General features: G+C 42.5%; 1 protein-coding gene across 3 annotated transcripts in view; it reads left to right on the forward strand.

The window, feature by feature from the left end:
- PLEKHM3 (pleckstrin homology domain containing M3) overlaps positions 1 to 14,043 on the forward strand; it is a 99,423-nt gene extending 85,380 nt beyond the window's left edge. For 2 of the 3 annotated variants that reach the window (XM_076342387.1, XM_076342388.1), the window contains one exon: positions 6,515 to 13,175. In XM_076342387.1, the coding sequence (XP_076198502.1) occupies positions 6,515 to 6,692 (178 nt within the window). In that variant the 3' untranslated portion in view covers positions 6,693 to 13,175. Of the gene's footprint in view, positions 1 to 6,514; positions 13,176 to 14,001 lie in introns of those variants that run through there. The other variant, XM_076342389.1, reaches the window with a different exon arrangement.
- The last annotated feature ends 9 nt before the right edge of the window (positions 14,044 to 14,052 follow it).

Raw genomic sequence — 14,052 nt, forward strand, 5'->3', positions numbered from 1 at the left:
GCCCTCTGGGGCCAGCCCAGGACCCAGCCGTGGCATTATAAATGAGGAGCATCTTCAAGCTCTGCTGGCATATCAAGGGTAACCCCTGTCTGATGAGCAGGTATATGGAAAGGAAAACTATGATTATGCTTTGAATCACCGCTGGCTCCCTGAACACTGAATTAATCATTTAGAGTGAATTTCAGACATGTAACAATTTGAGGGGCTGGGTAGTGGGCTCTGCTCTGGTTTTGTTGGGCCTTTTTTTTCCCTTTTCAGAGGAAAATTTTTCAAAAGCAAGTCTGAAGTATTAACAGTTTTTAAGTATGGTATTTAAAAAAACCCTGTGTCTAGTAAAGACCGTAAGTGTGTCATACAAGGCATTATCTTAACAAGCTCCTTATAGGGACAAATCAATGTCATATTAGTGCCAACTTTCTTCCATTCATTTACTACATGGGCGTCCCTCCCTAGGCAGGCTCCTTGCGTTGGTTCCTAGGCAACTGTAATAATATTGCTGCACATATGTCAGGCATTGATTGCCTTTGGGGCTTTTTTTTGTGTTGTGAATGAACACAGGCTAGTCCGTTTTCCTTTTCATTGTGTTCTGCTAAAGTCCCTGAGAGTTTTGAAGGGCGTGGCTGTGATATTCACAGCTGAGCAATTCAGAAATACTTGCAGACAGGCACATGTGCATAGCGTGGGGATGGTGATCATGCTGGAATCCCTAGGCAAGGCTTACTTCAGCTACTGTGGTTTGCTCTTTGGGCTTTTTTACAGGTGGCTTAGTATTTTGGATGCTTGGTGAATGTATAGCATCATCTAAAGAAAGCATAATGAACAACCCTGTTTTATCTTGTTTTTACTTTGCATGGAGGGAAAGAAAAAAACTGAAGAGTTCTAGTCAATGAAGGGTTCAGCCCTAAATCAAATCCTTACTGAAATCCCTTTCATGGGATTATTCACTTGAGCAAACGTATGCGAGGCCTGGCACAGAGGAAGTGGGTTTTTAAATGAAAAAATGAAAGTTAATGTATAAAATTACAAGAGAAAGGATGGTGGGTGAATATGGCACTGCAGTGAGACAGGGGAGCTCTTTGCCCTTCTCGGCTCTTCTAAGAGCTCCTGGCTGACCTTGAGCAAGTCAGTTCACCTCTTGTTTCCCGTTTGTGAGGTGGGAATGGTGGTATATCTGTCATCCACTGTTTGTTCATTTCAGGGACGAACAGCATAACCATGAGCTTCTTTGATTCCCCGCTTGGTGTTTGGAAGCCAGACAGGTACAGCCCATGTGCGTGGTACTGAAGCTGTCCTAATAAACCTTGCTAGTCCCAGCAGCTTCATCCCAACACGGTCACGCTGGTCAGTCTGTCAACCTGTAAGGTTCCTAGGAGACAAATAAATCTGTCTTTCAGATGACATCCTGGGCCACCGTTTGATCATCCCTGGTTTATTTTGTCTACTTTAGGTGGAATGTCTTTGAGGCCTCTTTGTGTTGCACCCCCGCTCTTTGGGCACCTGATCTTATCCATGGGCACCTAAATGGTGGTGCAGTACAGAGGAGAAGTATGAATATAATCAATTGGTTGTGCAGAATCTAGAATTACTTGAGCCATAAGCCTGTGAAATACATATGGGAAGCATGAAAAGAATTTGCCAGAATTTACAATTTACCAAGTATTGATATGTATATATTTCAAATGCCCACACTTAATGGGAGGTACTAACATTGGCATTTCCTCAGCATGCAAGGAATGATTTTATGCTTTTAATGTAGAAAGGCTTTTCTTTTGTAACTAGTAATGATAATAATAAGAGCATTATAATGCCTGTCTGGCTGTGGAAAACTTTGCCCTTTCTCTCTTACACTTTTCAGTGCAATAGAAATTATTTAGAGGATTGAATAATTCTCTGCATTTCTGTTACTCTGGTGTTCAAACAAGTAAAACATCCTTAAAACATAAAACACCCCCTATAGTCTCAACAGAAATTGAGTTGGTCAGGAAAGAGAAAAAAGAGAGAAAACACTGAAATAGAGAGGAAGCTATTTCAGATGCCTTCTTAGAAGACTAAAAGTCTGTATGAAAACAACATGCGATGTTCACCAATTCTTCAAATGATGTTCGAAAAATAGGAAGATGCTGTTAATGTGCAGTATCGCAATATCATTCATTAAAGAAGGACACATGAAAGGACTGAATGGCTACGGGCTCATTAGCTTATTATCAGTGGTATATAGAAGTCTCACAAAAGATGCAGGGACTTTTTGGCCTCTAGCCAAAGAAGAAGTCAGGATTCAGAAATAGTACCTGAACTGTAAATTACCTATGACAACATCAAGAGTTAAGGGAAAGATAACTAAGTGTAGTGAACTATTGCGTGAGCCTTTTATAGACTATAAAATGTATTTTTTCTCCAGAGAAATAAAAGCATTTTAGAATACTGAGGCTTGAAAACAACAGTAAAAAAAACCTGTGAAACTCACATGTGGAGATAAAATTAGATGTTAGGATTAATTAAGAAGCAATCTATTTGTAATATTCTAAGAAGGAATATAATTTTGGTGGGGTTTTTGGTGTCACTGGAAAATTTCTCCCAGTGAGATTAGGAATGATCAACCAGTTGACATTTCCAGGGTCAGTTAAGACTGACTGTATTTGATATGATGAAAAGCAAAGCTGTAGATGGCTTGGGGTAGTATAGCTCCATCACTTTAAAGGGAATAACTTACCATTTGCCCAAAGGCAGAGCAGGATCAGCATTGCCCTCCCACCCCGGTGACTGAGTTTCTTTAGCAGTGAGGGGATACAAGCATGCAGTGAAGGCTGACCCAGGTATCCTCTCTACCTGTCCCTGCAGAGAGCAAGAGACAGCTTTGTTCTCCAATTCAGAGCACCGTTCTTCCAGGCTGCTGTTTTGTTGTCATCTGCACCTTGTGATTGAGGCTGGGAGTACATCAGCCTTCACCGGAGAAAGCAGAAAATAAGTCTTCAGAGTGGCAGTCAGGGGCGGGGGCACCAGAATGGACCAACGATGGTCACAATGGCTGCTGGTGCAGTGGACTGAGATCTGGGGCTGGCTCTGGTTAGTGCCTGACAGTGTGGGGTCCTGGTCAGAGCTTCAGCTGTTGCACCAGCTCTAATAAATAACAGTGCAGACATTTCTTCTCTCTCTTTTGGTTCTGAGTGATGTGAGAGAAGTTTGTTATTTTTTTCCACTGAGCTTATTTCTGAAAAATGAATTCGTATTAATTTAAACACCATCAATCTTTTTCTCTGCTGATGGCCTTTGACTGGGAAGAGCAGGTGTGCTAGCTCCTCTCTCATCCTGCTCCATCCATTTCAGCAGCAATTTCTGATAAGTTTTGTCACCTCCATCCGTACTGTGGAGAAATATTGAGCGAGCGTAGGGAGTGGCAATGTGAGAGCACAAAATTACACTCCTCATCAATCATTACCCTCTAGCAACTTCCAGGGCACTGTAAATTGCTGACTAACAAGGGAGAATTAGCTTGATAAAATCACCATTAGTGTCAGTTCAGAATGATGTAAAGTTTTAAAGACACTGCTGTCTTCTCTGTCTCTCCCTCATCCATTAGTGTGTCTGTTCGTGGAGATCCCGATCCAGCAAAGCACGTAAGCACATGCTTAATTATAGGCAGATCGGTAATCCCAAGGAAATCACTGGGATATGAGTCCTAAGCATGTGTTTCTGTGCTTCACTGGATCAGGGCCATAACACACACTCTCTGAGCACAGAACTGATAAATATCTCTGTGTGAGCCAGTTTCTTGATTCAAAACCAGATTTAGACTCACTAGCTGGACTTAGAAATATGACAATCAAGTTTTACTGCAAGAGACCACAGTAGTTAGTAGATATACAGCATTATACTCAGCCTCTTTAACTTTCTTTTCCTTACTTATTATTTGAGTTTTATCAGCTTATGCTAGCTAGAAGAGTGCCTCTCTAAACCTCTGCATAGCCTTCCTAAAGCTCTGCAGTTACTGATATTTAGACCGTGTTTGGACCCATGCATAAAACTTAAAGCACAGCCAGATCAGGAACAGTTTTTTAAAAGTTACGGGTGAGATGCAGATGCAGCTAATATAGGTAACAGGTGGTTGTGGTTTAACCCAGCAGGCAGCTAAACACCACACAGCCATTAACTCACTACCCCCCCCCCCCCGCAGTGGGATGGGGGAGAGAATCAGGGAAAAAAAAAAGTAAAATTCATGGGTTGAGATAAAGACAATTTAATAGGACAGAAAAGGAAGGGAAAATAATAATACTAATAAGGATAAAAGAATATACAAAATAAGTGATGCACAATGCAATTGCTCACCGACCGATGCCCAGCCAGTTCCTGAGCAGCGGTCACCACCCCCCGGCCAACTCCCCCCAGTTTATATACCGAGCATGACGTCACATGGTGTGGAATAGCCCTTTGGCCAGTTTGGGTCAGCTGTCCTGGCTGTGCCCCCTCCCAGCTTCTTGCTGGCAGGGCGTGAGAAGCTGAAAAGTCCTTGACTAGTGTAAGCACTACTTAGCAACAACTGAAACATCAGTGTGTTATCAACTTTATTCTCATACTAAATCCAAAACACAGCCCTGTACCAACTACTAGGAAGAAAATTAACTCTATCCCAGCCGAAACCAGGACACAGGTTTTATTAGCGTATGGACTTCTCTCAGTATTGCCAGACCGTATACCAAATATTACAGTTTGCCTTATGGCTTCTCAGTGTTTGGGGTTTGTTTCTTCACGTTTTCAATTTTTCTTCACAGTCTTGAAGACAAGAACCTTATTTCTAAGAAAAAAAAAACCACAACAAAAAAAGCTCAAAGTAAACAAACAAAACCAACCCACTAAAGATATAACAATGGACACTTGAATTCTCATATAGTCATTTGATTACAACAGCTGCGAAAAAGGAAAAATGCGAGGCATTTCAAGACTTCCCACAGTCACCAGGGTGATCAGTGCCCCTCATTTGTATTTCAAAATTGCTCTAAAGTTTGATGTTTTATTGCTTTCATTATTTGATTATCCAGCTGGAATCTAAGACTCTGTATCTCTGACACTGTCCTCCTTTTATTTTTTTCATTTGGTTACAAAGCTGTAGTGACTTACTCATCACTACGGATAGTTATTTACATTGAAAGGCTGAGAATGTCCATCTGTTTAGTTGTAGCCCACTCCACGATCACCAGATGTTTCATTGCTCCACAGCCATCTGGAACGGGGGCTTGATCTGCTGTGACATTACATCCATTGCCTCAGAGTGCCCCAAAAGTAATCCAGTCATCTTGTTTGAGCAGTTGATTTGTTTGAAGTCATAATATCACATTTGAGAACAGAATAGCACACCTTTGAATGCCGGAAGCTATAACTGTGTTGATCTAGTCCGATCTTCCACAGGACACAGAGCAGAAAATATCACCTACCTCTGTTTCATTTTTTACTTTGCGGAATTACTTCTCCTGCCGTTGAAGTGGACTGTACTTTTACTCTTTTGTCCTGGTTTCAGCAGGGATAGAGTTAATTTCCTTTCTAGTAGCTGGTACAGTGTTTTGGATTTAGGATGAGAACAAAGTTGATAACGCACCGATGTTTTAGTTGTTGCTAGGTAATGCTTACACTAGCCAAGGACTTTTCAGCTTCCCATGCTCTACCGACTGAGAAGGCTGGAGGTGCACAAGAAGCTGGGAGGGGGCACAGCCAAACTGGCCAAAGGGACATTCCATACCATGTGACATCATGCTCAGTACATAAACTGGGGAAAGCTGGCCGGGGGGGCCGCTGCTCGGGGCCTGGCTGGGCACCGGTCGGCGGGTGGTGAGCAATTGTACTGTGCATCACTTGTGTATTATTATTATTATCATATTATTATTATCATTTTATTTCAATTATTAAACTGTTTTTATCTCAACCCACGAGTTTTTCTAACTTGTGCTCTTCCAATTCTCTCCCCCATCCCACCGGGTGGGGGGGAGTGAGCGAGCGGCTGCGTGGTGCTTAGTTGCCGACTGAAATTAAACCACGACATCTTTCCAGAACAGCTGACCACTGGAACTTCAATGAGGAAACAGTCATCTTGGCTGTTGCAAATACTCAAATATATCTTAATGGAAATGAATATTGTTACTCCTCATTTACAAACCAAAGCAGCAAACTTGTCTTTCATAAAACAAAATTGGTGTCTATTCTGTGATAGACCTGAATGCTAGTTAATAATAAGATAAGTATTAATCCTGCTGAAAATTTCTGTCTGTGGAGGAGGAGTGCTGGGACAGATTCTCAGTGACTGCAAATAGATGCAAATCAACTTATTTTAGTGGTCCTGAGTAGCTTCACACCAGAAGAGGTGTGGGCAAGCCAGTGTCTTTTACAACCCCACTCTTTTGAAATATAGTGCTCTTTGCACTACCAGAACTGTTTGAAGGAATGTCTACTGCCCACAATCCATGTGAAGTCCATTGCATGCTCTGGTCCTATTTTGTCATTCAATTTTGACACTAATTTGTGTTTGCAGGTGTGAAAGCTGTGGTGCTGTCTTCCACTCTGAGTGCAAAGTGAAGGCTGTACCATGCCCCAGGTGTGTGCGTAAAGAATTGCAGAAGAAGCAGAAATCCTTCTGGAAGCGACTGAATATGGACGAAAACTTTGAAGAGTCTTGCAACATGTTTGAGTTGTCATATCAGAACACATGAGTTCCTTAAGGCAGTGGCCAGCCTGAAGAGAATCCCTTTCCCAGCTGCCAGCTCAAGCAACTTCTCAGCTTAGCCAGGCAAAAATCTTTTTGCAAAATAATATCTGACCTTCCTCATCTGTGAATAGCAGCTGCCAAAGTGGCCATAAAGCCTTGTTGGCTTTGAAATACCAATGGCTAAACTGCATTTTGCGTTGAAGTCCAGCCGCTAGCTCTCATATAAAATGTGGTTTACTTGAAATGCTTTAGGTCTAGCTAATTAAGCACCCAACTTTTTCCTTTCCACCTCTGGAGAAGACCTTTCCTCAAGGCAGAAAATACTTGCTGCCGTGACCACATTATTTTTTATGTTGTTCATTTAGAATTGATGAATCATCTACTTATTTATGGGTATTATTTATTTATTATTAGCCTTGGCAGAGGTTCTGGTGAGGTGTTTCACAGAACCCAATAGGGCAGGAATGGTTTTAAACCCACCTGCTCCTTCTGATGTGGACACGTGGTTCCATTTCCTCATGTTTCCAGAGAGCTATTTTTAAAGGATCAGTGAATTTACATGTCACTCCTCCCTGAAGAAAGAAAAGTATCTCCCATCAAACCTTATTCAGGGTCCTTGCAAACATAAGACGCGGAATAATTCCTTCAGCTATGATTATATATTTATAACCACCCCAGTGAACTATTCCATATGCAAATAAGCAGGGGACTTGCTGCTGCTTTTGTTCAGGCTGGGTATATCAGTCAAGCTCTGTCACTGAAGTCCATCGAGTTTTACCCTGGTTATTCTTGATCTATGTGAGGCCACGTCCTCATCTCCAGTAACATGATGTTGGTTCTGACCTCCTGCTAGTCTCATATTTTAAGACATTTTAAGTGACCACATTGGTTTTGTTTTTATTTCGTGAAGTTTACTTTAAATGTTTCTCTAACCTGAACCTGTTAGACTGATGGTCAGGAAAGTGGTCTTGCCCACGTTAGTTAGAAAATACCTCCAAAATTGTGAAACACTAGTTTGCTGTGCTCACGTGCGATTTGTGTCCTGTGTCCTCTGCGAGCTCTAAGGGATTTTATACTTCTGTAGTGACTTCCATGGTGGAGAGCGAAGTTCTTCAAGGTATGGTTCTGCTCCACACACCTGGAACACAGGGAAGTATTAAACACGGTAAATTATGTATATTGTGAAAAGGGAGTATGTGATGGATTTAACTGGGAGATGTGAGTCATCACTGGTAGTACGTTTAATTCATTGCGGCTTCACCTCCAGTGAGCACTTAGAGATCCTCCTCCCTCCAATCCACATTCTTAACTCTTTCTCCAGACCCTGCAGTAATGTGTGTATTACATTCATATGAAAGCATTCACATATATATGCACACACATCTATATACAGAGAGCAAATATGGTTTCAGGAGAAAAAAGCCAGTCGCATGCATGTGTATTTTTCCTCTCACATAGGTTTGTGAAAATGCAGAATACTGATCTTTGCTTCCTGTATAATCTGCAGGCTGTTGTATTCAAGGCAGAAAGCAGTCCTGATCATTGAAGCACCTCACTAATTGCTGAAGTATTTTAAATAAAAGAACAGGGTACATCATGCTTACGTTAATAGGTAGAATGCTACAACGAATTGCCTTGTACTGGAGTATAAGTGGTTACCTTTTCCAGCCTCCAGTCAAAGAAAGTAGCTGAATCTGAGCTTTCTCAAATTTGAGTGCAACTACTATATATATATATATAAAAGCATGTTTATATCTGTATACATTAAACAACCAGTGCCTTTCTTTTCCAGAAGTCCTTCTCAGAGTGGGATTCTTTGGAAGGAAGTGAGGGTTTTTCCTTGTTCTTGGCATAGTATAGGGATTCCCGTATTTAATAAACCTGGTGAATCATGCACCTTTGTCACTAAAATTAATACTTCCCCTACACAGGGATGCCTCTCAGCTCACTCTTTCTCATGTGAAATGAGTTGCTTTCGGCTATCATCCTTAAAGATATATTCCTTGCAAGTCCATTCCCACGTGAAGAATTCCCTGCATGTTCACAAATGCAAACACTGGGGAAGTATTGTGGAATTAGTCATGCAAACAGGAACTGCAGTGGTACTGGCTGAATAAACAGTACGCTCCCATGTTTTTCAGCATGTGTCACTACAACTAGTCCTGTGGCAAAGCCAGTAGCTCTGAAACTGTCAGAATCTGGCAGGTGCTATTTTGAATTAGCTCTAGACATAATGGTGGGTCATTAAAGGAAAAAAGGTGGTATTTTTCATATCATCGTGCTCTGGTATTTAAGATACCTTACAGCACTGGTTCATGTCCAGCTCGGTTTAGAGAAGGCTGCTTGTGTGCACTGTCAAAAACCCTATGGAGTCAAGGAATCCAGGTTCAGACATTGCAAACTATTAGTTACTTTGAGAGATGTCCTGATCTCCAAAGTACCAGTTGTGTGGGTGGTTAGATATTCTAGCTGAATTCTGGAATAACAACATAGACAGCACTGGAGTTACTCTGGGTTTGTACAGGTGTTACAGAACAGTTTCTTTGCGAACTGAGATTTACAGTAAAAAAGAATATGATGTTGGCAAAACTGCTGGAATTAGTCATGGGTCCAGAACCACTGCCATTACTACTGGCAAAGAGCAAAAGCATGTTGTTACGATATGCTGGCAGCGCCCAAAGCTTTATGTAAAAGGATACTGTACAATACAGATCAGATTCATTTCTTTAAAATCCAACGTTGTTGTAAACAAGCCAGTTCCTAAAATGGATACACGTTCATTTCTACCTTGGAAAAGTAATATAACTTCTCATGGTAGCTATAGGAGCAGACTGTAATGTGGAAGATGCTTTCCTCTCAGGGATGCCTAGCTCCTATCCAAAAAAAGTTATTCCATATGAACAGGTAAGATAAAGTCTTCTGTCACTGCCTTTCATAAGCATAATGAAAGGCTTGATCCTGCCCTCAGAAGGTGCCGATGCAGTGGGAACAAGCCCTATTCGTTTTTCAGAATTGCAAGGCAAAAGAATAAACACAAACTACTGCTCACATTACTAACTCTCAAAAGACCCAACTCTAAAAAGACAGTTTTCCTGCAAGAGCCACATGCTAGCAGGAGACTCAGCCTGGAGTTCTGTAGGTGGTTTGGGTTTCAGACAACACTGTACCCTTGCACGGTTGTCTCTGCTGTACTAACAGTGCTGCATGCTGGTCCCCAGTGCTACTCTTCCCATTCTGCAGCCCATAGCCTGCATGCGGCTCTGCTCTGCAGACTGGTGGGCATCAGCTGGAAAAGTACCTGGGGTCTTCCCAGATTGCACAATCTCTCCACACACACACACACACACAGGTGAAATTAATGTATTGGTACTTCTAGTCCCATCCTACCCATGCATGAAATACATTTGAACAATAGCATTTCATTGTGAATCAAGAACAAAACGTGCTGTTTGTCTCCTTCACAGAGAAGGTGCTTTCATAGCTGACGGTGGAGGAATTGATCTGTACATCCAGTTGCTGCTTTTGCTTGTACAGAACTTTTAATCAGTGTAGAAATAGGGTGCTTCACTGCAATGGACTATAGCCTGACCTTCTACAACTACTTAGAAACTTCTCATCTCAGTTTAGTTAGTCTGAGATTATTTTAATCTAGGACACTGTAGAGATCCTTAGTCAAGTCTCTTTTCCTCTTTACCCTGACCCTCTAGCTGTCCTTTAATGGGGAGAAGGACCTATCTAAGGGATGCAAACCGCAGCTTTTTTTATATTATCAACCTATAAAACGAGAAATTTGGATCTCTTGTGTAGAAATCTTTCTATTGCTTTTCTTTGTCTGTCTTAGTGAAAAATGATGGCTTTGTGATATGACACAATATCCTGGCTGGCACATGCCAATATGAGCTCATTGCTGGGATGATAGGAATTGGCAGTTGTGAGGGTTTCCTAGATAAGTGAGAGAAGGTTCTTTTTGGTGAGGAACTTGAGTTTTTCACAATACTCCACAGGCTCTGATGGTCCTGTTAGGAGTGAATAATCAGGGTACCTCTAGAGCTCCTCTCGTCAAGGCTTCTCTTAATATCAGGATACTGTGTGTGTTATAATGGATTGATGATAATGTCCTGAAAGACTTAAAAAAAAAAAAAAAAAAAGCAGAGGATGTCTGTTTACAATGAAATGGGGAAGCTGCACAGTTGTATTTTGCTTTTTCCCTGTAGCAACAGAAGCCACCGAGAGTTTCCCAGGCTTGCCAAGGTCACGGCCTGGATTGCAGCCGACTGTTGATCTGTATAAAAGAAATGTAATTGAATAATCATCATAATCTTCTCTCTTTTTTTCTGCTGCTGAACTGCAAGCCAGTCCCCTCTCTCTCTTTCACTGTCTCTGTCCCTGTCTTTGCTCACAGTGCTGAGCCTACAGCTAGACTTTGAGCTTCATGTCTCATTGTGTTGCTTTTGAACCAGTCGAGTCTGATCATTCTCTCCTTCGTAATTTGCCTTCCAATTTTCCCTTCCCAGTAGGAGTGCCTTACAGTACTGTATATTAGTGTCTATCTTCCTGTTTTGGATTTCCTGATTGAATCTGCTGTTCGATTAACTTGTAGGCTTAAACTGAAACTCTCCCGTGGCTGTGCATGCTCTTTTGCAGGGGCAGCTGAGTAAATCAGTTTTGCTTGTTCTGCCCTCATGAAGTGAGCTCTACAGGCTGCATATACCAGCTCTGAAGACACCAAGCTGCATGGAAACCCCTCACTTCTGCTCAATTCGGTGCCTTAAATTTTCAAAAGTGAAGAATTTTGTCAGGAATGCTCTGCCATGATGCAGCATGTTTGGCATTGGAGCTCGAAACCCTTGCTTATGGCAGTTTCCATCTTGCTAGGAGTGGTGACCATAAAATTTGTTTACTGTCTGTGCTGTGAGAGGGAAATATGAGAAAGGATGGCATGGATGTGGCATTGGTTTTTATTACCTGTATTTTGGAGACTAGCTGGGCTTCTCTTCAGCCAGAAATGCGGCTGTGCTTATGCGAGACCTTCAGGAGCTGTTGCATATATAATAATGGCAAGCACTGGGCATTAAAACGGGATCAGGTCACGTGTAATTTTGCTCCTCCTGGAATCACTGGCCAGCCCACACCACATGGCGAGGGACTCCCATACGGCGCTCCCTACCCGCATGGCACAGCTGGGTCCAGTGCAGTGGGAGTGAAGGCTTTTCCTCAAAGCTTAATTTTAATGCAGCCTGGCTCCCTGAAGGCTAACCCAGTAAGGGTTTGGTCAGCATTACCTTAGAGAAGGGTTAACCTGCTTAAATTTTACCATTATTTGCTAAAGTACGTGGCTAACTCTTGCAGCATGTGTCAGCCCTGGGCACACGTCCATACTGACTGTGATCTTTTAAGTCCACGTTTGACACCAGTAGCAGGAATCCCGTTAGACAACAGCAGTGCTGTCACTGCATTTTAGCAGTGTAGTGAGGAAACAGCGCGGTTGATAATGTGCAAAGTCCTTCTTTACTTGAAAACCCTGGTGTGCACACATTGGCTTGGGTTATATCTTAAAATGGCAATTTCATCAAAATTCCTTAGGGTGGCCATTAATCCAAATCGCAAAGATGCCACTTGTGGGCAGCATCAGAGAAATCCAGGCCTGGAAAGCTATCAGCTGTCTAGGACCAAAGTGTATTAGGCCTCATCTACGTGCACCAGTGTCAGTGGCTCAATTATTTATTTATTCGTGTCTAATCCACGCGTTAAACCAATATAAATCCTTGAATACATAGCGTTGTTTTGGTGGAAAAAGGATTTGTTTCAGTTTTGCTTATGCGCTTGTCTACAAAGTTGATCTTGCTTAAACTAAAGTGTGTTTTCAGACTGATTTTTAATGGCATTGATACCTGTGATATCAGGTTAGCTTATACCAGACCCTTCTATACTTGAGCTAAGCAAAAGTAAGAATTCATGGGCAAAATGTGTGTTTGAAGGGTTTTAAGCGATAAAGGCAGTTTCCAAATCAACTTTAGTTCAGTTGAGGCAGTTAGAGGCTGGGGGAAGCCAGGCGTGAACAGCAGAGCGCAGCGGCTGGTGCTGTCCCTGGCAGCCCGGGCTTTCCTTCCCGCCAGAGCACCAGCTCACCTGCAGCACTTGCAATGGATTTTAGCATCACTGGCAGCGCACCCTGAGTTTTTGGAAAACCCTTACGTGTGTGTGCTACTCTGTTAACTTATTGGCAACATCATTATGTGTGTTTCATTGTTCTTGTGTTTGTTTTGGGTTTTTTTACTTTTGACAAGGCTTTTTTAAAATTATTTGCAACTATTAGGCAATAGTCTTAATTTATTATTAATGTGTAATAATGTTATAATTTAAATTCAGTGAGTTGAATTGCTTGTTGGCACTTGAGCAGGGTTTATTTGGGTTCGCTTGTCACAGCATCAGAACACCGGTCCCTCGTGTATAAAGGCAACTCTCAATAAACACTAAAAAAAAGTTACTCGTCCTTTTTAATTTGCCTTCTGGTGGGTACTGCACCATGGGTAGGACAAGTTTTGAAAGAGTGCTAGTTTCCTTAAAAATGCTAATCTGCTGGTGAAAGTCTTCCAAATCTAAGCAAATTATGATATTTAACCGTTCCTGGGTCTGAGCCAGAAGGTCTCTGGAAATACTGTCAGTGACTGCATCAGGCTTTGTAGGTTTGGATTCCCAGTTAAATCTCTTTAAGTGTTTTTTGAAAGCCACAAATGCCTGGATTTTTAATGGTGCTGATCCCCAACATCTCCCAGGGGAGCTTACTGGGAGCTGTTGTTGGGCACCTTTGGATACGGAGCTCCTGGGAGGCACACGGGAGGCACATGGAGGCAGCTCCCCACTGCGTGGCTGTCACATGGACCACTGCCAAAAGGGTCCAGGCTAAAGGCCTTGAATCCTAAGTGAGGGAGGCATCTCCCAGCTGGACTGAAGGAACCACTGAAGGGCTGGGAGGGCAGGATTTTGCCCACATAGTAAGGGCTCTCCAACCGACAGATGTAGGAGCAAGCGTGATTCCTGCTCTTCTGGGCTGCTTCTTCCAGTGCAGCAGCTGAGGAGCTTCTGCAGCTCCCTGGAGCTGTGGATTTGATGACTGTAAGGATTGCAGCACTGAGCCTTGGTGGAGCTCATGAGCCTAAACCCCCTGCCTGAGGGTCCCCAGAGAAATCCAAACCTAGCACCATGCTCTCGTGGCCTTCAAAGAGAAGGATATATCCCCTCCCTCACTGCCCTCCTGCCCCTTCTCAGAAAGACCAGAAGTCCACCAGGAATGTCAATCCTCTGTTCTGCAGGGACCTTTGGACTTCATCCCTGTGATGAAATCGGCTACAAGCAAAGAGTTA

This window comes from Aptenodytes patagonicus, chromosome 6 (genome assembly GCF_965638725.1).
Source record: "Aptenodytes patagonicus chromosome 6, bAptPat1.pri.cur, whole genome shotgun sequence".
In the NCBI taxonomy this organism is placed as follows: domain Eukaryota; kingdom Metazoa; phylum Chordata; class Aves; order Sphenisciformes; family Spheniscidae; genus Aptenodytes; species Aptenodytes patagonicus.